The 27,229-nt window shown below is 34.8% G+C and overlaps 1 protein-coding gene across 1 annotated transcript; it reads right to left on the reverse strand.

Moving 5' to 3' along the window:
* Window positions 1-13,024: 13,024 nt before the first annotated feature.
* On the reverse strand, window positions 13,025-22,848 carry LOC133307246 (pumilio homolog 2-like). Its single transcript, XM_061507724.1, has 9 exons — window positions 21,837-22,848; window positions 20,149-21,644; window positions 19,925-20,066; window positions 19,636-19,743; window positions 17,817-18,029; window positions 17,599-17,709; window positions 15,890-16,084; window positions 14,004-14,178; window positions 13,025-13,391 (listed from the first exon to the last, which is right to left on the reverse strand). Exons 1-9 carry the CDS (start codon window positions 22,461-22,463, stop codon window positions 13,345-13,347), a joined length of 3,114 nt encoding a protein of 1,037 aa, XP_061363708.1. The 5' UTR covers window positions 22,464-22,848; the 3' UTR covers window positions 13,025-13,344.
* Between the last annotated feature and the right edge of the window lie 4,381 nt (window positions 22,849-27,229).

Raw genomic sequence — 27,229 nt, forward strand, 5'->3', positions numbered from 1 at the left:
GTTTCTTGGAACCCATATAAATAGTACCTCTTAAGTCATCAGCTTCCAAGAGGTCTTTTTTGTGAGAAAGAGGCAAGCTCAGAATCTAATCAGTGCCCACACACTTCCCCTTCCTCCTCGAGAGATAGTTTGGAAGATCTGCCACAGTCCAGCTTCAAGGAGGTTGTTCGTGCTGCGGCGCTGAGGTGAGCTGTTCGTGAAGAGGAATCCTACAAGGGAAGATTCTACACGAGACCTGCACACCGAGAGGTAATTGTGAAACAAGGATGATTCGGTAAGCATACCAATGTACTAGGTCCTAAACCGCTTCCGCATAAATCTAAGATTTCCTACAATTGGTATCAGAGCCTTGGCTGTACATTGGTATGTGAATCTAGTTTCACTATTTATGTAATTAGTTTTGCTTCTTGAAATGTGGCACCTAGGGTTCTAGGATTATGGTATGAATCTAGCATGTGTATTTTATAATTCATTTTCATAAAAGTTTAAATTTTAATCGGTAAAAATGCTTTAATCCATGGTTAGGATCTCTCGTGTATTTCTCGATTTGTAACAAGGAGGCTAATCCCATATGATTAGGTTTCCTCCTTGCTGTTTTTGTTTATTTTTGGAATTTCTGTGTATTTTTCAAATATTTTGTAAAAGTTCAAGATCGAGAAACCGCGAGTAAGATGCGCAGTCAGTACTGTCGGAGACTTTTCGAGGTCTTCCCGATCTCGGAATGAGGCGATCTATATATGGTTGGAAAGAGGACGGAAAGACGAACGCAACGGTGGGTGGCTTACCGCCATCTGAGTTTACACGCGCCTCCACAAGATTCTGAGAGTGGCCGCCACTCTCCGGCAAAGAATGGGAGAGTGAAGGAGCGTCCGGCCACCTTTTTGGGTGATTCCGGCGGCGGTGCACTCGTCTCTACGTGGCGGTCCTTCCCCTAGAGTTTCAGCTTGATTTGACTTCGGGTGACGGCACGGCAGACCTGACGGCTAGGGTTTCTCTTTCGCGTCCTAGGGTTTCTCGCCAAAGGATTGGGTCTTTGGGCTTTTGGGCCCATGAAACCCTAAAGGGGCTTGAGACAGATACTATGGGCTAGGCGAAAGTCGAATTCCAAAGTTGTATTATTTTATTTTATTTTATTTTATTTTCTTTAAAATAGGAAGGCCATGGATTAAAGTAATTAGATTTTATTATTTAATGCTTTTATTGATTGGTATAAATTATATGATTGATAACATGCTTTATTGCGATAACATGCCATATAGAATAGGTGGTGCCATATTGTTGCATAACTTGTATGATTGCATGAGCATAATAGCTATTATGTCTTCAGCGACTAGTATGATAGTTATTATGGGATTATTTTGATTTTAAATCATCCTAAGAAATTAATTAATAATTATTATGATTTTTATTAAAAATCTAGATTAATAATTGAATTAATTAATTTTGGATAATTAACATCAAGACAAATAATCGTTATGGAAATTATTTTGATTTCAAATTATCCTCATAAATGATAATTATTATGATTGTTGCAATCTAGATTAATAATTAAATCAGCTATTTGGATGATTTAAATCTAGAAAAATAATTAGAGAAAATTTCCTAAGAGAATTCTTTTATTTTGCGAGTAATTTGTGGGTTTTCTGAAATGGTCATGGAATAACACACGCTGCATACAACATTCATGTATCATGATTGTTTGGAGCACACGCTGACGTAAAGTGACCGGATTTCAGGACCTTAATGCTTTCAAAATTATGTTAAGCTTAGTGCACGTTTATCGGTGCTCTTACTTATATAGTTTTTAAAACCAAACAAAGGATACTCTCAATTAAATAATTCTTGGAAATTAGAAAATGTTGCTTATGTTGAATGGAAGGAGATTTAAATTAAGAAATTAATTTAACCTTCAAGCGCATTATAAGGACCATTAATAAAATAATCATGTGAAGTCCCATCGAATAAGCATGATTGGATTTTATTAGATTGGACTTAAATATCTATGGGAGGAGATTTAAATTAAGAAATTAATTTAACCTCCAGGCGCATTGTGGGCCTATCAATAAAATAATCATGTGAGGCCCCAACGGATAAGCATGATTGGATTTTATTGGGCCTTAATAATTTCAAAATTTTAATAAAGTATTATACGACCCATCGTCGATAATACTAAGTTATTAAAGATAATTTTGAAATTAAACAATGAATTCGATTGGCCTTATGAAAATTCTCAAACAAAAATGTTGAATGGGTGAAGGTTTTAAAATTTAATTAATTTTAAAACCTGCGGGCTCCATTTGTGGGTTTATTAGTGAAATGGTTATCGCTGAAGCCCCATCGGATAAGGATAATCAGATTTCACTAGATTAAATCTTAATAATTTCAAAATTTTAGTAAAGTATTGTACGACCCATCGTCGGCAATGCTTAGACACTAAGGATAATTTTGAAATTAAACAATGGTTAATTACATTCAACTTTGGTAAAATTGTTAACCCTCCCATCGAGGCTCTGGCAATGGCACTGAAGGCCCAAATAACAATTTTGGTTTTTACAAGTGACTTGCCCATCGTAAGCCTTGTAAAGATAAACTGAAGGATTGTTAACAATAAACAAGAGTAGTTATGAGAATCTCTTAAAGCCTTGTAAACATTCACATTGAAAGGATCAAGGAGAGATTTGATTAAGGTTGTTTTTCTGTCATAAGGTATCAATTCTCCAGTTAACTATAGTTATGTGATTGCTCTTAACCCTGAGTTTATTATAAATAGGTAATCAAATAGTTTTCATTCTTTGATTTACCAACGGGTGAGGTTCGATCTATTGACGGCCAATAACTCGGTATTTTGGGAGTGAGATTATTTGATTATCGGTATTTATGAGATAAACAACATGGAATTTGTAGGATATGTCCCCTTGATATGTTTCGGTACTTGGATATTAAAGACACTGGCCAGTGCATGTAATCCATTAAAGAAACTATCATAGTCAAGGGAATAAATAATTGATTGAGTTACAGAAAACTTGTCAATCAATTATAGACATTCTACAAAGGGGCGATGCATATTCATGTTATAAGTGTTGTTAATCTTGGAGTTCAAGTTCGGGCTTTTAGTGGAGTAGCACCGAATTAGATAATCATTCGTTGATTATCAGGAGCCTTGATTAATAACAGATGGTAGATCCCCAAGCTAGCTTGAGACAAGGGATGGGGTATTTTTCGGATAGATGATGACTTATGGGTTACATGATCTTGGGTTTTACGACTCAAGTTTGTATCCAAAAGAGCAAGTGGGAGATTGTTGGGTTTGCTCTTTTACTAAAGCCCAAATGGGTTATTAGTATGAGAAGAGCCCAAGGAACCTAGAGCCCAATGAGCTAGGGTTTCTTGGAACCCATATAAATAGTACCTCTTAAGTCATCAGCCTCCAAGAGGTCTTTTTTGTGAGAAAGAGGCAAGCTCAGAATCTAATCAGTGCCCACACACTTCCCCTTCCTCCTCGAGAGATAGTTTGGAAGATCTGCCACAGTCCAGCTTCAAGGAGGTTGTTCGTGCTGCGGCGCTGAGGTGAGCTGTTCGTGAAGAGGAATCCTACAAGGGAAGATTCTACACGAGACCTGCACACCGAGAGGTAATTGTGAAACAAGGATGATTCGGTAAGCATACCAATGTACTAGGTCCTAAACCGCTTCCGCATAAATCTAAGATTTCCTACAAGTATCACGATCAACCACGGTGGAAAATAACCCAAAGGAGCAAATTTATGTCGTTGAGGTGACCGTATATAACTATGTTGAAAGTGTCTGGAGCTGATTAAATTTATGTGGGGTGAGTGCATTATCACAACTTTGATCCATTTTATCTGTGAAATTACTTCAAGGCTAATTCAAGTCACATTATCAATCCCATACAAAAATTTTAGTGATTTGTTTTAAGCCTCTCTTTAAACGTTAAAGAATCGATGTCCAACTTGCATATGGATAACGAAACTTTTGAAAAGATTGCAAGGCAAGGGACCAGTTATCTGTGTGGTCGACTTCTGGGGTTCTTGAAAACCAAGAATCTGGGCCCTATTTTCACAAAAGATAATGTACATGAACTCCTTGCATAACCGCAATTGTTATCCAACTTCTTAACTTTTATGATACCCTCCAACGTGTTGGAATCAGGGTTTCACACAACACACAAATCGAAAACATGAGAACGGGGAGAGAAATTGACACGTTTTATCCTGACATGCATGCAGGCTATATGAATCACTCAATTTACAATGAAAATATAAATAAGGTTTAGAAATCCTAACAACATCTATTTATGGACTCAAGATCAAATTACTAACAAAAGAAAAATACAATAAGGTAGAGACTCACAATAGTACTAAAGCGGGACTTCAGTTAACTACCTGCTGACCCCACGGGTAGAGACTCACAATAGTATTAAAGTGGAACTCTAATTGACTTTCTGTTAATCTTGCCAATAAAAATCATAATCGGTATGCAAATTATGAATCATACCCAACACAAACTACACAATAGATTAGGAAGGACCACTCGCCAAACCAGAAACTCTCTGAAACGGGAAATAAATGACAAGTCGCTGTATGTATATAACTTTTCCAAAGGGCTATACATTCGCATGACCACTAACTTCCTTTTCTTATCATGAAGAACACTGGTATGGTTTTGTAACCACCAACCATGCAATTGACTAGTATTGACCGTTCTTCGAGCATGTTTCACATATTTTTTTTTAAACTAAAAGTTATTTTTAAGTTAAAGTTAAAAAAATAAATTAAAAAAAATAAATTAAAAGCTGTGTGATAATTATATAAAATTATTTTTTAACATTTTTCAGGAAGGTAGATGAAATAATTTTTTATTATGATAAATTATTAAGGTAAATAATAAAATTTATAAAATAAAATTTTTAAATAAGGATATAATTAGAAAATAAATTTGGAACCTCCAAAAAGTTGACATACATCTTAAAAAAAGAACATTTGACTCTTAGCTTTTTTTCATTATAATTTTTTTTATGATAATAGCTTTTGTAAAATTATGTTTAGCCAAGCTTTTACTTATAAGAAAAAAAAAGATTAAAAATAAGAGCTCTCAAAGATACATTTCATTGATAATTCTCTGATGAGAAGAGCCATTAAAACCATCAATTTCAGCAGAAATTATATAGAAAGTGAATCTAGATCAACCTCTTGTATACATGCTTTAAAAAATAGTATTTTGTTATCAGAATCAGGAAACTTATATAAACATAGGGAGTCATTAACTTTTAATAGTCAACTGGGAGAATTACAAGTTAGGATATCGTGACAAACATATTTTCAATTTGATGTTTTGTTTTTAAAAAAAGAACTATCATCAGATTTAGGGTTTAATATTTCTTATGTTGTAGGAGATAAATTTATCTCTTACATAAATAAAAATATATGAAACTCATATAAAATCATTAGAGAAAAAGAGAGAAAAAAAGGCAAAAAAATTTAAAATATTTCATTTTTAATAAATATTACGAATAAGTTGTTGTTTCGAACATATTTACAGATCTATTGCACTCATTCACGCCAAAATTAGGCGTGAATCGTTTGGTGTTGACACGTGTCACAAAAAGTTAATAGTTTAACTGTAAAAAGGCTATAACTTTTGACTAAGATATCCAAATCAGGTAATTCTTTTTTTGATTTCACATAACTTTTCGAGATCTACGCAATGAAATCTCATTTGATATATTTTATCTCTCACAAATAAAGTTCAAGTTTGCAATAATGGTAGTATAAAGATGACACCAAAGTAGATTAGTCCATCTAAAGTTTGAAAAAGTCTATGATACAAAACAAAGGCTGAGTCTTTATGGCTGGATTCGTTGGAAGCTTATGAATGGTTTTTAAAAATAAAATTTTTCTTCCTGAAAGATTTAGAATATTTATTTAATTATTTCCTTTATTAATACAGATCTTTCAAATTAGTTTTTGAGTTTAAATCACAAATCAAATCTTTATTTTGTTTTACTTACTAATAATAAATTTTTAATTTCTTTAATTTAAATCACAAACCAAATCTTTATTTATTTTTTATATTAAAAATTAAAAAAATTGATTTTTTTAATTTAAATCATAAATCAAATCTTTATTACTTTTTTTATATTAATTCACAAACGCAGAACTCGGAGGCTTATGATTTAAACGCTCTTATAATATCATTATTGCAAATTTGAATTGTATTTGTTAGATATAAAATATGTCAAATGAGGTGTCATTGCATAGATCTCGAAAAGTTTTGTAGAATCAAATTTTTTTTTACTGATTTGGATACTTGAGTTAAAAGTTATGGCTTTCCAAAGTTTTACGGTTCATAAGTTGACTTTTCTTGTGCCACTAGTCACGTCCAAATTATATTTGACTATTCACGCCTAAATTAGACGTGAATGCCTTGGGAGTCACGCTAGGGGTGTAAATGGGCCAGGCTTGCCTGGCCCAGCCTACAGCCCGGCCTACATTGAGCCCAGCCCGACCTTTCAGAAAAAGTAGAGTAGGCTTAGACTTATAATTTTTTTTTTAACAAATAGGAAATAGGCCAATTTTGTCAAGCTCGGCCTACAGCCTTGTAGGCTGGCCTATTTCATTTATTAAAATAAAACAATAAAGTAATATTTATTTTAGGTGGCAATGGGTACTTTGTTGGATTATGATGTTACTGATGAAGAAATTTCAATAATACTCTTCTTTCCCTTGTCTTGATGGTGGTTTAAAGATTTTTAGATGAATGACATTCTCTTGTAGACTTTATTTCAGCATCCAGTAATTGTATTTTTCTTATTTTTTCCATTTCTTTGACTCTATTCCTCTATGATATACATTCTAGAGCTGGAGTGTTATGTTGACTCTTTATTGTTTGTCATTTTTTTCTTATGAGAAGTACTAGTGCATGCATGAATGGAACTTTGTTTGCTCTATACAATTAATTTTTTTTGCTTAGTATCTACAGTGGGAGGCCTACAAGGCCTGTAGGTCATGTCAGGCTTTCTTATTTTTAAAAATGGGTCGGGTTTGGCCTACAAATAAAGCCTTTAATAGGCCAGTAAGTCATATAGGCTGATTTTTTTTTACGTAGGCTTGGGACAGGAAGGCCAAAGACCGACCCAGCCCAGCCCATTTACTCCCCTAAGTCACGCCTAATTTGGGCGTGAATAGTCACACCTAATTTGGACGTGAATGAGTGCAATAGATCTGTAAATAATTTTGAAATAGTTATGTATTCGTAATTATTTATTAAAATAACAACATTTTAATTTTTTTTTACCGAAAAGGCAAAAAAATATGAACTTTATACGCGAAAAACACTAATTCCTTAAATTTATATGCATTATGTATGCATAATGAAGACAAAAACCAATTGGCTATGGTCAATAGGTGCAGAACACGAGACTTTTGGAGAGAATCGGTGCATTTTGCGGGGACAACGACTCTTTTTCTCATTTTTTTGGCAAAACTTTATTGAATTGTTACGTTAGGAATTTTTTTTTGTCAATGTTCAGATATATAAAATCATTAACTGAAGTTTTTGGGTTGAATTGGTTCTTTACATGTAGGGGTGCTAAACGAGCCAAGGGCCTTTGGCTTGGCTCGTGAATGCCTGATCTTACGTGTCTAAAATTGATTGTTGGACCCAGGCTTGGACTTGTATAAAAGCTCGTTTAATAAAAAGGCCTCAGGCTCCAATTCAAAAGTTCGGCCTTAGAGCCTCTCAGGCTTGCCTAATATATATATTTTTATATTTTTTATACTACTTGTGATAGCACTCTCTCTTCTCAATTCATTTCATCCCATTTTATTAATTAAACAAACTTTTTGAATGATTTTATTTTATATTATGTTATTTGGATGTACATTAAATTTATGAATATTTATGGAATTACTAGTGCTCTTGATTGTAGATTTTGTTTGGGTCAATTTTTGTTGTCTTATTATTTTAAAACAGGCTAACAGGCTAAACCAGACTTTTATTTTTTGTAAATGAGCCAGGCCACAGGCTGATATTATATTCGTAACAGGTAACAGGCTAAGGTCAGTCTGACACATTTGAACACAGGCTCGTCCCGTTAAGACCAAAGCTCGGCTCGGCTCGACTCGTTAACACCCCTATTTACATGGTATCAGAGCTTCGGTGTACCGGGTTCGATCCTCACCGCTCCCACTTTCTTTCTAATGGAATTTCTTTCTTCACACAGGTAGGTGAGTCTGTGCATCGTCCACCCTTCAAGTCCAGTGGGCTCTCATGTGAGGAGGCGTGTTGAGATATGTAAAACCGTTAATGTAGCCTCACCCAATAGCTTGAGCTTTTGAGATGAATTGGTTCTTTACAGTCAAAATGTCATATCACGTGTACTGTACAGCGAGATTACGTGGCACTATGTCAGCAAATTTGGTGCCACGTAATCTCGCTGCACTGTGTAGCCAGATTACGTGACAGGGCCTAATTCGCTGTATTATGCAGCGTTTTATATAATACCAGTGACAATTTGACATGTAGATTGAGAGGACTAATAAAAAAATCAGCATTTATTGGACATTAAATTGTCTTTATCATTTTCTCATGGATACTCCATTTGGACACTTCATCATCTTTATTGTGTATTATACTCTTTCCAAAAAGAAAACAAAAATAAATCATTATTTGTTTGACATTAAATCATCTTTATCGTTTTCCCATGGATACTTATTTGGATACTCCTTCATCTTTATTGTGTATTATATTTTCCAAAAACAAAACAAAAAACAAATCAACATTTATTGGACATTATTTCTTCTTTATCGTTTTCCATAGATGGTCTTTATTGTTATTATATTTTTTAAAAAGAAAACAAAAAATAAATCAATATTTATTTGACATTAATTTGTCTTTATCATTTTTCCCTGAACACTCTATCGTCTTTATTGTGTATTATATTTTTCAAAATGAAAACAAAAAATAAATCAACATTTATTGGACATTAATTCATCGTTATCGTTTTTTCATAGATATCCCATCGTCTATATTATTTATTATATTTTTTAAAAAGAAAACAAAAATAAATCAGCATTTATTTATCTCTTAATCCATGTATCAAATTGTTAATGACACAACATAAAACGATACACAATGCAGTGAATTAGGTCGTGCTATGTAATCTCGCTACGTGCAGTAAGATTACGTGACCTTAAACTTGCTGACATAGTGCCATGTAATCTCACTGCACAATATAACAAGTTTAGTGACATAATATTTTGATAAAAAAAATCTACTGACATGACAATCCTATAAATTTTTGCCAAAAAAAAAAAAATTTGCTTGTCCGGCATTTTGGACGAGTCCTTTTACAAGTTTCCATTTATATCATGGTACCACTGCAACCAATCAAATATGGCTGCCTTGGTTGTACGGCATCTGCATCAGACACGCAATCTGTGATAGATTTTTGAACAGTGAACCAACAATGCTAGCATTAATATATTAGTTCAATTGAAAGTGCTTATTCAGTTATTCCACAAAACAAATGGGGCATGTTTGGACTTTGTCACGTTACCTGTCTGTATATCATATCCATTCTTCTCTGTTCGGTAGCTTTCTTGTCAAACGTTGAGATCAAACGAGGGAGAGTGACCATTTTGTCACGTTTGTAAAAAAAATTTACCAGACTGCCACGCCAACAGTAAATTTTGCCAAAATATCACGCGGCATATTTCGATATACTGTGTAGCGAAATATGTTGCAAGTAATTCGCTACACAGTGTAGCGAAACATGCCACGTCAGAAACCTCACAAGCAAAAAGTGTCATTCTCAAAATTGTTGAAATTCGCTGCATAGGGTAGCGAATTTCAGCAATTTTGACACATGGCACTTTTTGCTTCTGACGTGGCATATTTCGCTACACTGTGTAGCGAATTACATGCAAACATATTTCGCTACACAGTGTAGCGAAATATGCCGCGTGGCATTTTGACAAAATTTACTGTTGGCGTGGCAGTCCGATAAATTTTTTTGCCAAACGTGACACAATGGTCACTGTTCCATCAAATGACAGCCAAGCTTTATTTATTCCTCGAAAAGTAACAAGACCTAGAAAATATTGAGAAATAAACTAAGGAACCAAAGCGAGTCAAAGATGACATTTTTCTAAGGAGATTAGAGTTCATGAGAAAAATGCTTGTAACTATTCAAGTTTCTAATTTGGCACTGATCATACGCTGTATTCTTATTCTGCTATTGAGTTAACCCCTTAATTAATTTTATAAAACTAGCTCAGGCCATCACATACTTTTAGTTCATCTGATTTATTCAACATTAGTCATGAGTCATGAAAACAATATATATATATATATATATATATATATATATATATGAAAAAAAGAAGTATTCTTTTGAGTGACACAAGCTTGTGTCATTTTAGGTGTTTTACACAAAGTACGACCGGTCGTACTTTGTGTAAAACTGAAATGTTATTATTTTTTTCTCTTTCCAGTCACATCACTGACGAGTAAAGTGAAAAAAATAACTTTTCAAAATTACACAAAGTACGACCGGTCGTACTCTGCGTAAATTACTAAAAAGACACAACTTGTGTCATTTTGAATGACACACACTAAACCCTATATATATATATATATATATATATATATATATATATATATATATATATATGGAGAAAAAAATGTGTCATTTCAAAGAACATAAATTTAGGTCTTTTTAAGAGAGAAAAAAACACAGAGATATAAATTTTATTTTATTTTGTTTATCTCTCTCTTAAAATGATATAAGTTTATGTCATTTAAAAGAAATCATATTTATCCGTATACCATTCGCTCGACTATCTAAAAATAAATGTATCACATTCCCAATCTACACTTAGGGGTCACATCTAGGCATGACAATCCCTTCAGTTTCACCTTTCATAAGCAGAGCACCCTCGTCAATCTCTTGCATATACCATTCACTGAAGCAAACCCGCCTATATTTATTCATGAAAAAAGAACCCTATCTTTCCTTATTCCTTGTTTGTTTTCAGCTCTTCTCTTCTTGTCCTATTCCAAACTGCATGGAAACAGAATCTTCCATTACCTCTAGCTAGCTGAATAACTAATCCTTCGTTAATACCTTCACCTGAGCTAACTTATGGCTTCAAACTCCTCCAACAATAATAACAAAGAAAGTTCTTCCTCTTGGTCTTGGACACCCTTGCAGAACAAGCAATTTGAAAGAGCACTTGCCTTGTACGACAAAGACACCCCAGATCGATGGCAAAATATAGCCAAAGTAGTTGGTGATAAATCAGCTGAGGATGTGAAGAGACACTATGAAATTCTTTTGGAGGACGTTAGGCACATAGAGTCTGGACACGTTCAAATTCCCAACTACAAGTCCACAGAAAGCAAGCAGCAGCAGTAATATTCATGAAAAATAATGAAGGTAATAAATATATTGAGTTGATTAAAATTCTAAAGAATTTCATTTTACAAATTTGGATTTGAATCCTACCTACCTTCATTGTTACTATTATAATTATCGCGGTCGTGCATGCGGAGAAATTTTTGGTGCTCCAAGTCCCACATGGTCCGTTCATTCAGGAGGTGACATTTGGACAAAAAGTTATTTTTTATTTCTTCTCTCTCTTTATTAGTTGTATGATTTTAATTAGTTCAGACCACTGAGTTAATGATGGTCCGGGACCACCGAAATTCTTCTCCATGCATGCAATGCTTGTGGATCCTCAACTCCCTTTTGGTTCTTAGTTGATTTATTTACTTGTTAATTTGGATGTCACAAGTTCAAACGTTTTATTTTTATGGGAGGATGGCTATTGCCATACTTCAACAGCATAGAGGAGAAAAATACAAGTTTAATTAATAAAATTTGTTATAAATATAAAATTAAATTATAAAATATTTTGTATACCTACATAACGTTTACATGATTTTTTTTTGGGGTAAAAACATGAAAAAAATTTAGTACCTCAAACATAGATACAAAATTCTCATGGCTAATATGTTAAATAATTATTAATGCATAAATTGTTCCACAATGAAAAGATTTTTAATTTTTTAGACATTTCTAAGGTGATGCTGCTATACCCAAAATCCCTCACAAATATACATTTCTTTTATAAATTGTTAGATCATCAATAAAAATAATAATGGCTAATATAGAGAAATATAGAACAGGTATAATATATTATCAAACACCCAATAACCAATGAAGAAAAAAGCATATGTGGGTTAGAGTTAAATAAATAAAAATGTGAGCGTATGTCATGCCCATATTTTTACAGCAACACATACATCAGACAAATGAAGAATTTGAGGCACATGAAGTTGAAAAATGAAGTTTGAGCTGAGAGGAAAGCATGTGAGGATTTAATAGCATGAGTGTGTGGGTGCTAAACCTTACAGGCAATGGCGGATCTTGAAGAAAAACCTTTGGTGGCCACGTGATGTTTTAGTAGTGTTTAGGGTAAAGTATGTATAACTTTCTTAAATACTGGAACGAAATTTTCAAAAATTTTGGTACTGGCCATAGCTGGTTTAGTTGGTAAATCAAGTCTTACCCATCAGGGTTAACTCATTAATTTTCACGGAACAAGTTATCTAAATCAACCCATCAATTTGCATAGTCTCTATTTTAATTAAAGATATTCTCATCTTATTTCATTAAATTACATCTCACTACTTTTCCCAAATGTGTTTTAGCTTCAAAGTTAATAAATAAAACACTCAAGAAAAAGCTTTTTTGACAGAAACTTTTGAACGTAAAATACTCAAAACCATACATGCATTAAACTAAGTTACCTTCTTACCAAAAAAAAACAAATTTGATGGAGATCAACAGAAAACATTTCATCACCTCTCAAGAACATCTTAGAAGTGAGCATAAAGTATTTCCCAAGCAACAGGCAAAAATGTAGCACAAAGGGAATGGGGGGAAAAAAACACACACACACACAATTAACAAAGGGCAAAAAGTAAATCCTCAAATGCATCAAAATGTGTGGATCCCGAATACAAGAACTCTGATAATCTAGTAAAATTTATACAGTCAACACCTCCCTTTACAACATTAAAACTAGCTCATAAAACATATTTCTGCCGCATGGGCTTCAGGCATCATTTACCAACCGAGCCTCTGAGCCTGAGCTAACCTGATTCTAGGTATATCCTCACACTAATAAATGTACATTTTCAAGTACAACTAACAATTTATTACTTCCAATCAGCCGCTGTCTATCTCAATACAGATATGAAAAGAAAAAAAGAGTAGGTGCTTGTATTATCCTCAGTTAGCTGTACACAACTTCATTTCCTATACCATCTGTGCTGGATTTAGAGTCAGAACACTAATCCTCCTCTCTGCATAACCATCAAATATAACATTTTACTAGTTAAATACACATAATGAAGCATTTAAAGAAATACTAAAACTGCGCCAATATCTACCACTTCATGTCATAAAGTCAATTCATGAAACTGCATCATCCAACTAAAACAAAAATTTAGACATCACTACACCTGGGAGCCTATCTTACACATCCTTCAGCATGGAATAAAAAGTGAATACCATTCATCGTGCATGACAGGAATGAGAATGACTCATCGATTGCATAACATTACCAGACTAATAGATCATCCTACTTCATGATGCTAGTTGATTGAATAACAAGTTGATACAAGCAAATTATCGAATCCCATGGTTGATGGAAATGAAACTTTTTCTTCAAACAAGAAATGCTATATACACACATGCAAGTTTTGTAAAGAATGTCAAGTGAGCCCATGGATGAATTTCCAGGGAACACCACAATTAAATCAAATTAGAACATAAAACGGTTTTTGAGGGAAACGAAAATAAGTACATATAAGTTTTCAAGAATACATGAGAAAACCTATTTTGAGACAATTGTAAAAATAGAAAATTAAATATATGAGCAAAAAAGAAAAGTAATTTTATGAGATTGAAAGTACCTCCGGCAGCTACCAATTTCTCCACACGCGCAACAATGTGCTTCCCATAGGTATATTTCTTTAAGGCATTCAGGTGAACCTTTATTCGATTAAGGATTAGCTCAAGTTGATGGTCATCACAGGTTTCCAGCACTTTCTGTACAACGTAGTTTGCAAACTGATCCTTCATCATAGCCTAAACCAAAAAATAATACAAGCAAAATATTAAAAAAGCATAAATAGTGATAAAAGATGACAAAAGGTCAAGTAACCATATAACAAAGAATGACAGTACCAAACGTAGACCAGATTTAATTTTTTGGAAATGAGCTAAATCTGGTGTACTAAGGCTCCTAGACCTTGCGAAAGTAAAGGCGAGGATGGAACGCATCGTTACCCTTACATTTTTTCAAAGAGATTATTTCCTAGACATAAAAATCTGATTATTTAATACAATGCAAATACCCTAGGCATTAACTGATACAATATGCATGACTGAGCATCTAAGTTCTAACCATGAAAAACAAATACACTTGTGACCTTCAACCATCTCTAGACTCCAGCAATAAATTTCAAGAGCCTTAAATGGGTAGACTCTATATTTTTGCATATAGCCATATACCTTCAATGGTAGAGCCAAGATTACACTTAAGAAGGGCACCATTAATATGAAAATTTAATTACTAAAAATTGTTTAAATAATAATTTTTTGCAACACAAATTGAGTTATATAATTACAAAAACTGAAGAAACCATCATCTTATAAATTGTTTGACAAAACACTACAATTATAAAAGAGCAAGGTTATAGTTACAACATTTTTTTTTTACAACCATATCTTATTACCGTTGATTTCCGCCAATCAACGGTTATCATTTTAGCAAATTAAACTCATTAATTAATTATTAATTCATAATAAATGATAACCGTTGATTGACGGAAATCAATGGTGATAAGATATGGTTGTAAGAGGTTGTAAAAAAAAAAATTGTAACTATAACCTTCTTCATTATAAAATAATTGTAGATTATATTTATTTATTGTAATCATCAAGTTATTATCTAAAAAGCTATGAAGAATATTAGACTAATTTTGTGCAACAGACTAACATAGAGCAATGCTTGAGTCAAAACCATAAACTCCAAGTAGGCCCAGCAAACCACTAGATACCTAATTCTCTTTTTTAATCAACAACCTTCACAGCTTAGTTTATTATTATTTTACTTTTATTTAAATATATGATTGTATTAGCATTAATTGTTTTATATATAGCCATAGATAGAGAAGGGAAAAGAATTATGATGTAAAAAAAAAAGATAAAATTAATAAGGAAGGGCATGTTAAGAAACGTATGTGATGTTAAAGGGGAAGGACCCATCCACCAGTGTATACCCTCTGCGCTGGACAAAAAATGTACGAGTGACCCCTCAAAGAACAAGAAATTTTCATTGGAGATACTAGAGGGGTAGGGCTATGAAGCAACTCAGCTTATGCGAGAGTCTATCATAAGTTATAAAATACAGAAGGGAAGCCTGCTTTTGACTGAGAAATGGATTTTACATGAAGAAAAATTTAGCAGAACATCTTCTCTGACAACAAGAACAAGATAAGAGCCAGTAAAAACCACAACTCATCAAAATAAATGCATTGCTTAGGTAATCCAAAGTAATATCACATGTAGTTTATTTGTTTAAATTCCAAGCTTCAGCCAGAATAAAAGAAACTTTTTATTCAATAAAATGATAACATCAAAAAGGAATAGAAAAGAGGGATAAAAATATTCATAAAATAATTTCAAGCTGTACTTTTGGCAGGATAGATGACAGACGGCTAAAAGGAGCATAATGCAACAAAACAAGAGATAATGGCTTCTATCCAGTGATGGGGATCATAGATCATGCTCAAACCTGTAGGGGCTCATTTTCATCAGTTGAACCAAGCATCTCATTCACAAGGACTTGACGCTCTGTAGGTGTTCCAAAAGTTAGACACTTTTCTATAACATTTGAGGCAAACTTCTGCTGGCTCATCTGTACTATTTGCCCAGTTAATTCCTTTATTATAGCTGATCGTTCATGAGGCTTGCCATGCTCCAGCACATGCTGACATTCGTAAACAACAATCAACAATCAAAGATTAAGGGAAAATGAGCAAAATCTAAAGAGGCAATTAAGAAAATCATCCAACAAATTTTCATAGCAGGAAACAAAATTAAGAATCAACTCGAGAAGCATACAAATATCTTAACAGCCAAAACTAAGGCTAAAAAATGTAAGAAGAACATAGGAAGTGCCAGCTGTTAAACTTTAAAGAAAATCAACACTCGGGTGCGTTTTCCATCCAATTTATATAATATCTGTTGAGGTGTTTTCAGCTTTGAAAGAGTCTCACAAGTCACAGAACAAAGGGAGAAGGTGGGTTAAGGTTCTTGATTTACAATTTTCAGAATTTTGGGTCAATGTGGGTGAGTTTTACGGGTAGTGGGCTTGGGATTTTTGGGATCAAAAAACGTTGGATGGCACGATCCCACTGATACTACAATTTTCAAAGGCGATCCTACGATTTTCAAAGGAGATCCCACACAATTTTACAAAATCGCGATCCCATGAGCGATTTGAATCATTTGAAGGGGAAAAATTGTAGGATCGTGTGATCCTATGTTTTAAATCACAATTTTAACAAAATGATATTAAGCTCTCAAAATCACTAAAACATCCAATTATATCCAATTAGAGCCACAAGAATTTGAGCATTTCATTATTAACCTTCCTCAATTTCAGTATGGACAAAGTGTTACTATCATTAGTTTTTACCTAAAGGGCTTTCTTAATTGATTAAATGTTTAGCATACTCATAATTGATTCATGATACCAATTGGGCAAAATTGTTCAGATATTAAAACTTTTTGGGATGGGGAATAACACTTATATCCCTGTTAGGTAGTGTATCTAATTAAGACACTTATGGGACTGGGATTAAGGTTGAATTGTTGGTGAGACAGGATGGAACATAATGACAAGTTCAGCATTGAAGATGGTTCAATGCTGAAAAGGTGAATAAGGAGCAGTATCTAGCTTTGGTTGGTAAGTTGATCTACTTATCTCATACACAGCCTAAAATTGCTTTTGCAGTGAGTATGGTCAGCTAATTTATGAATTCAACAAGGAAAAGCATCTTGATACAGTTTACCATATTCTAAGGTAAACCAGAGAAGTAAGAAACAATGGGTAGTGGCAAGCAGTAATGTTGAAGCTGAATTCCGAGCACTGGCTCACGACATTTGAGAGGAAATTTGGTTAAGAAGACTTAGTATTATTAAGAACCCTGTTCATCATGACAGAACCAAGCATGTGAAAGTTGATTGCCACTTCATTAAAGAAAAATTAGATGATTGAAGTGTATGTATGACATACATTCCTACAAAAGAGCATACTGGAAATACAGATACAATGGAATAACAAGAAATGTAAAAAAAGTAACTAACTGCCTTGAGGTAAGTATGTATGACATCCTTAGGCACAAGAACATGTGACAGCAGTTAACAAGTAGAAAATAAAATCACAGGTTGTAAACCAATGGGTTAACAAGCAAAAAATCAAAATGAAATACAACAAACCTGTACAACATAATTCCCATATTGGTCTTGTGCTAACATACAGACACATCGCAAAATCTCATCCATCATAATCTGCTGTGTTTTGGGATCATGGCAGTACTCCAAGACTCTCTGCTCATTGAAACTTAACTAATTTAGAATTATAATGACTATCTTCCAAGCTGTCAATCCAGCAAAAATGTGTTTACACAAATTAAAGTATAAGATGCATCTGTGACCTGTATAACACGGCAACCATATGGATGAGTTGACAATGTCACAACTTGGTCATAAAACGTTGAAACAATAAAATGGATGGCATCTTCAGGTACACATTCAATACACTTCTGGATGACATGGTTCCCATTTTGATCACGTACACAACGCATAATATGACCATCCAGCTCGGTAACCATTTTAGTCTGCTGATCCATATCAACAACTTCTATAGCCTAGACAAATTAGAAGAGAAAAACAAGATGAATAACTGTTAACTATACCATCCACCCAGACAAATCACAGCAGCAGTTATCACTCACAGCATAATCAAAATATCAGTCTCAAACACAATGAACAATTGCATATAAGCAAACAGAACCACCCAATTTGTCTTACTTAAAAATGTTTGAAGTTTTAACGTGAAATGAAAAATTTGAGGTCAAAACGGCACCATAGCTTTTTTAACATTGAGGAAAATGAACAATTTAAAAGACTGGGATTCCTCTCAAACACCCACCCCCACCCTGTTAATTAAAATGTGAAATGTTTCAAAAATAAAAATAAAAAAAATACCTGATGAGTTATACCAAATAAGATAAAAGCTAGCTCATTGTGAATATTTTCAACAGGGTGCCCCTTTGACAACCCTTTAGTGTGATCCCTCTCATTCACAAGAGAGCATGCTGAAGGCAGTATTCATAACAGTTAACGCAGTGTCGGGGTGACATGTTCCTGGTCTTTCCACATAGACTATAAGTCTATAACAATTAAAAGCATTGCTCTCCGCAACAAATTTTGACATAACAAACCATAGTAGTCAATCATGGATAGGCGGAACAGCCAACCCCAAACTAGTTAGAGTAGATCTTGGAGCGACCACTATACCAAAAGTAGCAGATATAATATAAAATACACACATAACTGCTCAAAACTCAAAAAGTACTCAATTAGGACATTCATCATTAATATTCAAAATTAATACTAAAATTTTTTTACCATAAACTAATGAAACAATAAATGAAGTATCACCACTCAAAGATTAACATAATCAGCATTTATATAAGTCAACGTGTTATGAAGAATTTAAAGTACTAATTACAAGTGTTAAAGAAAAAAAGTTATTACTAAAGTGGGAAAATAATGCCAATTACCAAAACAAAAGTATAGTGTTGTCGTATTGTTTCAGAATAGGTTTGCCACTAAGACAAAAAAAGGTTTTTTCAAAAAGGGAATTGCTAACAAGCACCCTTTTAAGTGTTAAGGAAACAAATAAAAGGTATTAAATAAAAAGTAAAGCTTTTATTATATAGAAAATTCAAAAAACATTTAATCTTTTCTTCTTTAAACAATTAGGATCATCTTAACCAATGCCCTTAGGGCACTCGTCAGGAAAACCCTTACAAAAGAAGTCCAGGTTTGGTCCGAATGTGAGCTCTGTGAAAGGGAGAAGGCTTCTTCTAGAAGCTGCTGTTGAAACAGAGCTAAACACTCATAGTGGGACTTGGCCAGAAAAAGTGCAGGCTTGATCAGAAAACCTCTGGGCTGCCAGGATGCAGCTGGAACAGAAGGCAGAGGCAAACTAGAGAGGAGAGGTTTTTGCTCTTATTCATTGTAGCGGCTGTCACAGCCACTATTTGGCCGCAATCCCAGCGGCTATTGCCATGACGGCAAAACCTGATGCTATGCCACACCTTTAGTGGCCAAAGGCCACGATGGTTTGATTGACTACTGCAACCAACTACAATCCATCACATAGAACTGTAGAATATCGTAAAACATTATACAAGCAGGGTATATAATTATGGAAAAATGAAAAGGTAGATGAAGTGATGAGCAGACCTTCTGGATAACTCGGCAGCCATACATTTGGAGACTTAGGTTTAACACATGACCAGTAAGCTGGTCAGCCAATTCTCTAATTTGTGTTGCTGTTCCATGCTCAAAAAACTAAACATGAATCACAATAAGTTAGGTATACATATAACAAATTTGAAAGTGTTTTGCTCTATATAATAAATTTGCTACCCACTTGAATATACCAATTACAAAAACACACTATACAAGTTCAAAGTGCAAATATAATAAGATTCTATATATAGTATAAATATAAACTAAAGAACAAAATTACCTTTTGAATCACATAATTACCGAAGACATCAGTCATTAGACAAAGTGCTTGTGGCATGATTTCATGGAAAACCATGTTTTTCTCTTCCATCGAAGCTGTCTCAAGTTTCTGTTGGATAAAACGGCTTCCATATTGGTCAGCACTGTTTAAGAAAGAATATTAAATCGAGTTAGCCAAATGTTCAAGGTCAAGAAGCAAAACATAGTATGACATGCAGGATGCACCTGAACTCAACAACATGGCCAGCAATTTCTGAAAGTTCGAAACATTTCGTTTTATTACTTTTGAATTCATCGAGCAAGGAAGATGCAAAATTCTCATCCAAGTTACCAACAGTGTCTGAAGGCCAAGCACCCATGAAACCCCCAGCCACATTTCTCATCCCAGACAAATGCACATTTCGTTCACTTTGGTTCATTGGACTACCTGGTCCGTGGAGGGAGTTTGTGAAAAGGGAACCAGCCAGTGGGCTTCCTGGATATGACATGCCCAGACCATATGATGGATTTACATAAGAATTATGGTTCAAGCTAGCTGATTTACCAAGGTAGGGGACAGCAAAGGGTGATTTTTGGGGGGCAAGTAAAGACTCTACATAAGCTTTTTGGAGGCCAAGTAATTCTGTAAATGAATTATTTGGGCATTCCCGATTTATTGGCGACTCATTAAGGGCGGCAATCTGTGCAGCAGCAACTTCCCCTGATCTCAGATACTGAATATACAAAGGGTCCATCAAGGGAAGCAAATGAGTGCTACCTGCAGCATGATTTCCCAGCCTGCTTGCATTCTGTAACTCTGCAGCCAACAAAGGTCCTAAAGCTGCACCTCTTCCTATGGCTCTAGAGTCCATGGCGCTCATTCTCAGTGCAGATGCAGCATCAGCATTTTCAAAGAAAGGAGGCAAATTGCCGCTCCCAAGCTGTCTTGCCATCATGGATGGTGATGAAGGATTAACAGCATACCCATTCATGCCATAGTTAGGGTACGAGATGTTCATATCATCAACATTCTGATAGTGAGCAGGTGAACTACCTCTGCTAGTAAAAGTTGGCGTAGAAGGTCCTCTTAAGTGTGAGTTAACAGAAATTCCACCAGCCTTACGAGGTTCTAGCTGTTCGATTGCATATACTGAAGAGTTGTTTACATCCAATCCAAAACCGCTGCCTTGACTCATTTTCGAATGGGGTTGGGTAGCAGAATGATGCTGAAAAGGAAAAGAATCATGCTTATTTAAGTATGCTTTCTGTTTCACATTGTGAGTATAATCTAATTCATTGTGCCTTGGTGACTGGGGATGTTTCTCATCGTCTATTGTATCATTTGTAGACATATTCATGCTAGCCAAAGCAGATACCAAATCCGCGGGCTCATTTAAACTGGATGAGACAGCATTAAATGAGTTTTGACCATTGGAATTTCTCTTATCCGCAGAGCTGGACCTCCCATCCCCAATGGGAGGAAGGCAAGGACTAGCAGCTCTAGGTAGAAGTTGAGAATCAGGGGTGCTGCTCCTTGACAGGGAGGCTCCTAAAGCAGAAGCATAAGTTTGAGACGCTGAACCAACAAGGTTTTGGGCAGCAGACATGCCATGCTTATTATCCAACTCTTGATGCAGATAAGCAAAATGGGTTTCTGATTTTTCAGCAATGTCATTGAATCCATTACAGCTAGGCAGATGATGAGGGTGCTTAGAAGCAGATGCAGCACTAATTATCTCATCCTGCTTTGAAAATATGCCAAAGAAAACATCAGAAACAATGTAACTGAATAAAATGATAACATGAGAAGCTATGTTGAGCACAAAATTTATTGAAAATTGAAATTTTCACCTCATGATGTTAAAGCGTAAGTAAATAAATAAATAACATTCTAGTTACAAACACAATGTCAAAGAATTGGCTTTAACTCTCACCTGAAATAGTTCAGCAATGCTCCTCTGCCTACTTCCAAGGCTACCTAATGCCGGCAAACCGATCAACCCATCATTGCCGCCCCACTCCACATTCTTCCTCTGCTTAACAACATTAACACTCTCATCATTAACATCAAACCCAGAAGGCTGCACTGAGAACATAGACATGTCTCCATCTACACCATCATCACACCCTCTACCACTCACCCTCCTCCTCCTATCACCAATCCCACCAACATTCGAACCACCTCTCAACCGTTGCTGCGCTACACGCCAGTCCTCCTTAGACAACATTGGAGGAGGTAACCGCGGGTTTAGATTTACATTGGAATAATAATAATTTGCGTAAACAGGATCAGCTCGAAGCTCCTCCTCACTCCCAAAACCTCTCCCGTAACCAAAACCGGCAACCGGAGCGCCGCCATCGAACAAAGTTCCAACCGCCGCCAATGACCCATCAACGGTGGGAGGCGCCGACCCACTTCGCAACCTCGCGAGTTCTCTCTCCCTCTCACTCGCCTCTTGCTGCCGCCTCAGAACCCCCAAATCCTCGTTGTAATCAGGCTTCTTCAACATCGATCGAATCGCCACATCTGACATCATCTTCGGGTAACTATCGCTTACCATTAGATACAGCAAAACAAAAACAAAAAAAACTTGACTGAACCCAGTGACCCAAAAAACAAACCACGAACAAAAAAATGATATACACGCGGCACTTCAACAAAGACAGAAACTTTGAGCACAAACAGGTTTGAATCAAGAGCTACAAAAAAATAAAGTTCGATTTTTCATTTTTATTTTTTTGGTTATGGCTAATCAATTACACGAGCTCAGCTCAGAATCAAACGTTAAAGACGGAAAAAGCTGTGCTTTTATTGGTGGGTATGGTGATTGGTTTGATGGGTCAGAATTGAAATGAGGATCGGGGTTGGGTTCAGAGTGAAGAAGAAGAAGAACGTGGAGGATCGACGATGTGTTGGTCCATGTTAGGAGAGAATCAGAAACAGAAATAGATACTCTGATGGAGTAGGCAGACTGCGAGTGTGAAGATGGTGAGGAGTGATAAGTACCAACGCCCCACCCATATGGACCGTTGGATGTCACACTGACGGTGCAGATTGAGTGTTCCAAGATTTGTTGTTACATTCGGCTCTTATTAGGGTTTTTATTATTATTCATTAACACTGGCGTTCGTGTTAATAAAACAACAGGTTCAATTAAATCCTAATCAATATTCGGTATTAAAAAGTTTGAAACATATTGCATTTGTGCATTTTGCAATACCATGAGAGGATTGTTTTTTGTAGGGCATGTTTCCTTGTTTAGGAGATGAACGCTTTTTTAAAAAAATACTATTTACTGATTAATGAGAAAGTCAACTTTCATTACACTAGAATTTATAGATAATAAGCTCTAGATTTGATTAACGTTGTTGTTATGTATAAAGGCATGGTTTTGCCTAACTTGGAATAATTTATTAGCAGCATGCCCATGCAGGGACTTGAATTTGGAAGGGGTACTTTCCTTTGTTCCTTATGTTCGGGAGATATGGTGTTAAGATTTATTGAGTATTATTGGTAATTCGTATTGATAAAGGTTCTTGTTGAGTATTGTTCTGATTTATTGTAATTTTTTTTTTTTAATAATTTGAATTTGGGCTTATGAATAGTTATTATTAGAGATAAATTAATGTAGTCTACATTAAGTGAATCAAGATAAACAGCTGTGTCGAATTTCTCTTCCTTTTCTCTTTTATGTCTTGCAATTTGTGTGTGTCAATTTTCAATAAAATTAATATTCATGGGATATGTATCGGCGCTTAAATTTACTTTACATGTATTTAAAACTTACTTAGATTATGTAAGAATTATATAAATTTATTAATTTAAATTATATGAATTATTTTTTATACTTTTGCATGACTATCCTTGCCCATGAGCTGAATTATTGATGTGTGAAAATCAAATTATGTTACCTAATTAATGGCAAAAATTAAATAGTGATAAAATCTCTACTTTAAATTCAGCTAAAAAAATTGAAAATGAAGTTTTATATTAAAAAAACAAGAATATGCTTATATATCACTTTTGATGATCATATAGTTTTACAAAAATTTGAAATTATTACCACAGCCTAATAATTATAGTGATGCAATATATATTTTTGCTCATTCTAAATAAATAAGATAATAAAAATAACTCGACATCAACAGAATCATTATATTTTTTGGGCATGTTGTTTTCAAGAGAACCAGTCGAAGTCTGAAAAGGCTAAGGTTATTGGAGGAGTAAAATGTTCTTTACGTTCATTTCAGTTTCTAACGTACCAACAAGAAAATGACACATAGATGATATATACGTGTATGAAAAAGAAGAAAATGACGGATATAAGAGACGGAAGCGGCGATTACGGTGGAATAAAAAAAGTAGAAAGAAATTATTTAATTTAGAAAGTAATTTATTGGTTCAATTTGTTTTTACGAGAAGATTTTTTTTAGTAAATTTGAGAGGAAGATATTTATCTTTTAAATCATATTATTATGGAAAATCTACTTCTTATGTTGTTGCAACAAAATATTTTTTTCTACCACGGATTATAATTATATATTTCGAAGAGTACATACTTATAATATTTAAGTTATTTTTTTCTCCTTTTTTTTTGTTTGAAATAAGGGCATAGCCCAAAACAAAAAAGCAAACAAACTACAAACGAGAAACTCTAGTCCTATGAACAGAACTAAAATTAGAAAAATGCAACCACATATGGAAAGTCAAATAGTCCTCTTGTTCCATCATTTCCAGCAAAAAATTAGCCAGCCAATCCGTGCAAGAATTACTTCATCTATATGTATGCACCAGTTGAACTGTCCAGTTATTTGATAGTCATTCCTGTATCCGAATCACAAGTCGAGACTTACAGGATGCATCATCATATTTGGTGAGCAAAGTGATAGCAGTAGATGAATCACTTTCTAGCATAACTTTCCTCCAATCACCATTCCAAACAAGTTCCAGCCCTTTAAATATTCCTATAATTCAGCAGTTAAAGCATTGCAAAAACCCACCCTGTAAAAAAAAGCATCTAACCATCTACCATCTGACCCACGAATCAGCCCCCCGCAAGCAGCCCTACCAGGATTACCCTTTGAAGCACCATCTGTATTTAGCTTAATCCAATCAGCATCTGGCGGGACTCATTTGACTAGAACCTCACTATATCCCCTATCCATTCTACCTCCACTCATATCAGAGACAGCAGCCCAAATTTCCAGCACTTTGAGCCTAATTACATCAAGATTATATCTACTTTTAGCCATACTTGAACTATGAATTATTTCATTCCTCCACCACCAAGCCATCCAGTAAGTGACACCAAAAATAGTCTCCCAATGAACGCCAAACAACCTTAGCGATTTATGATTTAAATTAAATAACATCCAATCATGCAACTGTAAATCAAAAAATGACAGTGACAAGATAGGAGAAAGCATTTGACACCACAAATTTTTAATGTTCGAGCAGTCCCTTAACATATGCAAAATAGTTTCCTCACCATGGTTGCAAACTGGACATGTTGGATCTCCAATTTGTAGCCTATGCATTCTGGCTTTAGTTGGCAACCTGTCATGACCCACTTTTCAAAGAAAAATTCTTGTTCTTTGAGGGCCTTTCCACCTCCAAATAGCTTTCCATAACTCAGATACCCCATTTTTTTTGACTTTGAGAATAAAAAAAAAAAACCTCATACAAACCTTTGATAGTTAATCTCGGATGACCAGGAATATGCCAGAATAATCTATCCTCACCATCATTTCTACCAGGAGCTAGAATACTCCTAATGCAGTCAATAACATCCGAAGACAGCCACCTAGCAATCTCACCTACCTTCAAATTACCAGAAATGTCCACATACTGATTAACTAACTTATTTACCTCCTCCCAAAGGATTGCTTGAATAGCCTGGTCCAAAAGCCTGCCAGAATTAGAAATCCATCTATCCTTCCAAAAGAGAATTGAGGATCCATCTCCAACTTCCCATAAAAGCAACTCTTCAAGTTTTCTCCAAGCTTTACAGATTTAGATCCAGGTTCTGGAATTCCCATTTTGGATTTAAAAATATCAATCCCCTCTCTACCAGCTGCATACTTAGCATGAAGAATCTGAACCCAAAGGGCTTGGGGATTTGAGTATATAGCCCATGCTAACTTAGCCATAAAGGCATCATTCATGGTACTAAGATTCTTCAAACCAAGCCCACATTTCGATTTTGGTTTTGTGATTGTTTCTCATCCTATTAAATGCATATATCTTCTATCTTCAGTATCACCCCAAATAAATCTCCTTTGAATTTTTTCAATCTCCAAACACACATTATTAGGAAGTCTGCCAGATTGCATGTGAAAATATGGAACAGTAGCTAAGACAAGAGTGATTCTACCCACTTGAGATAAACACTTAGCTTTCCAGCCATTCAGTTTTTCTCTCACCCTATCAGTTGTTGCCATATAGGACTCCTTTGAGACACAGCCATGTTGCATCAAAGCTCTAAGATAACGGCCTACATTCCTTACCCTCTTAAATCCACAAAATTTAGTAATATTTGCAGCCACATCTTCCGGAGTATTCTTTGAAAAGAAAATATTGGTCTTCTCTACATTAACTTTTTCACCTGATATTTCACCAAATAGATCAAGACATTTGAGTATAATATGAATTTGATCCATATTGGCCTCAGCAAACAGCATAAAGTCATCAGCAAACATTAAGTGTGAAATTTTTGGCCCCTCCCTGCCAACATGAATGGGCTTCCATAACTCCCCCCTCACTGCTGTGTCAATTATATGAGACAACTTTTCCATTGCCATAACGAAATGACATTGAGATAATGGATCCTCTTGTCTGATCCCACGTGTAGGCTGAAACTCCTCAGTTACACTACCATTCCATAAGATATTAATTCTTATGGAGGAAATTGCTTGCAAAATAACATTAACTAATTTTTGAGGGAGCTTCAATTCATGCATAATATTTTTCATAAAATTCCAGTTTAACTTGTCATATCTCTTCTCACGGTCCACCTTTATAGCCATGAATACTTTATTTCCTCTCATGTGATGCATAGTATGAATGAGTTCTTGCACCACTATGATATTATCTTGTATGTGCCTTTGTGGAACAAAGCTAGCTTGCATAGGGGATATTACCTTCATCGTGACTGGTTTGAGTCTCATAACCACTATTTTACACAATATCTTGTAGATAACCGGGCATAAAGAAATGGGTCCGAAATGAGTAATATGAGATGAGTCTGACTTTTTAGGATAAGGACTAGAAGTGTTGAATTTATGGTTGAAACGAGCTCAGGATAACTCCAGACAGCATCAACCAGCT

This window comes from Gastrolobium bilobum, unplaced genomic scaffold (genome assembly GCF_033153095.1).
Source record: "Gastrolobium bilobum isolate Gb01-03AN ecotype WA unplaced genomic scaffold, APGP_CSIRO_Gbil_v1 utg16198, whole genome shotgun sequence".
NCBI classification, from domain to species: domain Eukaryota; kingdom Viridiplantae; phylum Streptophyta; class Magnoliopsida; order Fabales; family Fabaceae; genus Gastrolobium; species Gastrolobium bilobum.

What these genes read in the sequence shown, in the direction of transcription:
- LOC133307246 (XM_061507724.1), bottom strand. Translation starts at nt 22,463, where the DNA reads ATGGTAAGCGATAGTTACCCGAAGATGATGTCAGATGTGGCGATTCGA. An exon ending in GTAATTATGTGATTCAAAAG is followed by an intron (nt 19,744 to 19,924) that starts GTAATTTTGTTC and finishes ATTCATGTTTAG; the next exon opens with TTTTTTGAGCATGGAACAGC. An exon ending in GCTGCCGAGTTATCCAGAAG is followed by an intron (nt 18,030 to 19,635) that starts GTCTGCTCATCA and finishes TAATTTGTCTAG; the next exon opens with GCTATAGAAGTTGTTGATAT.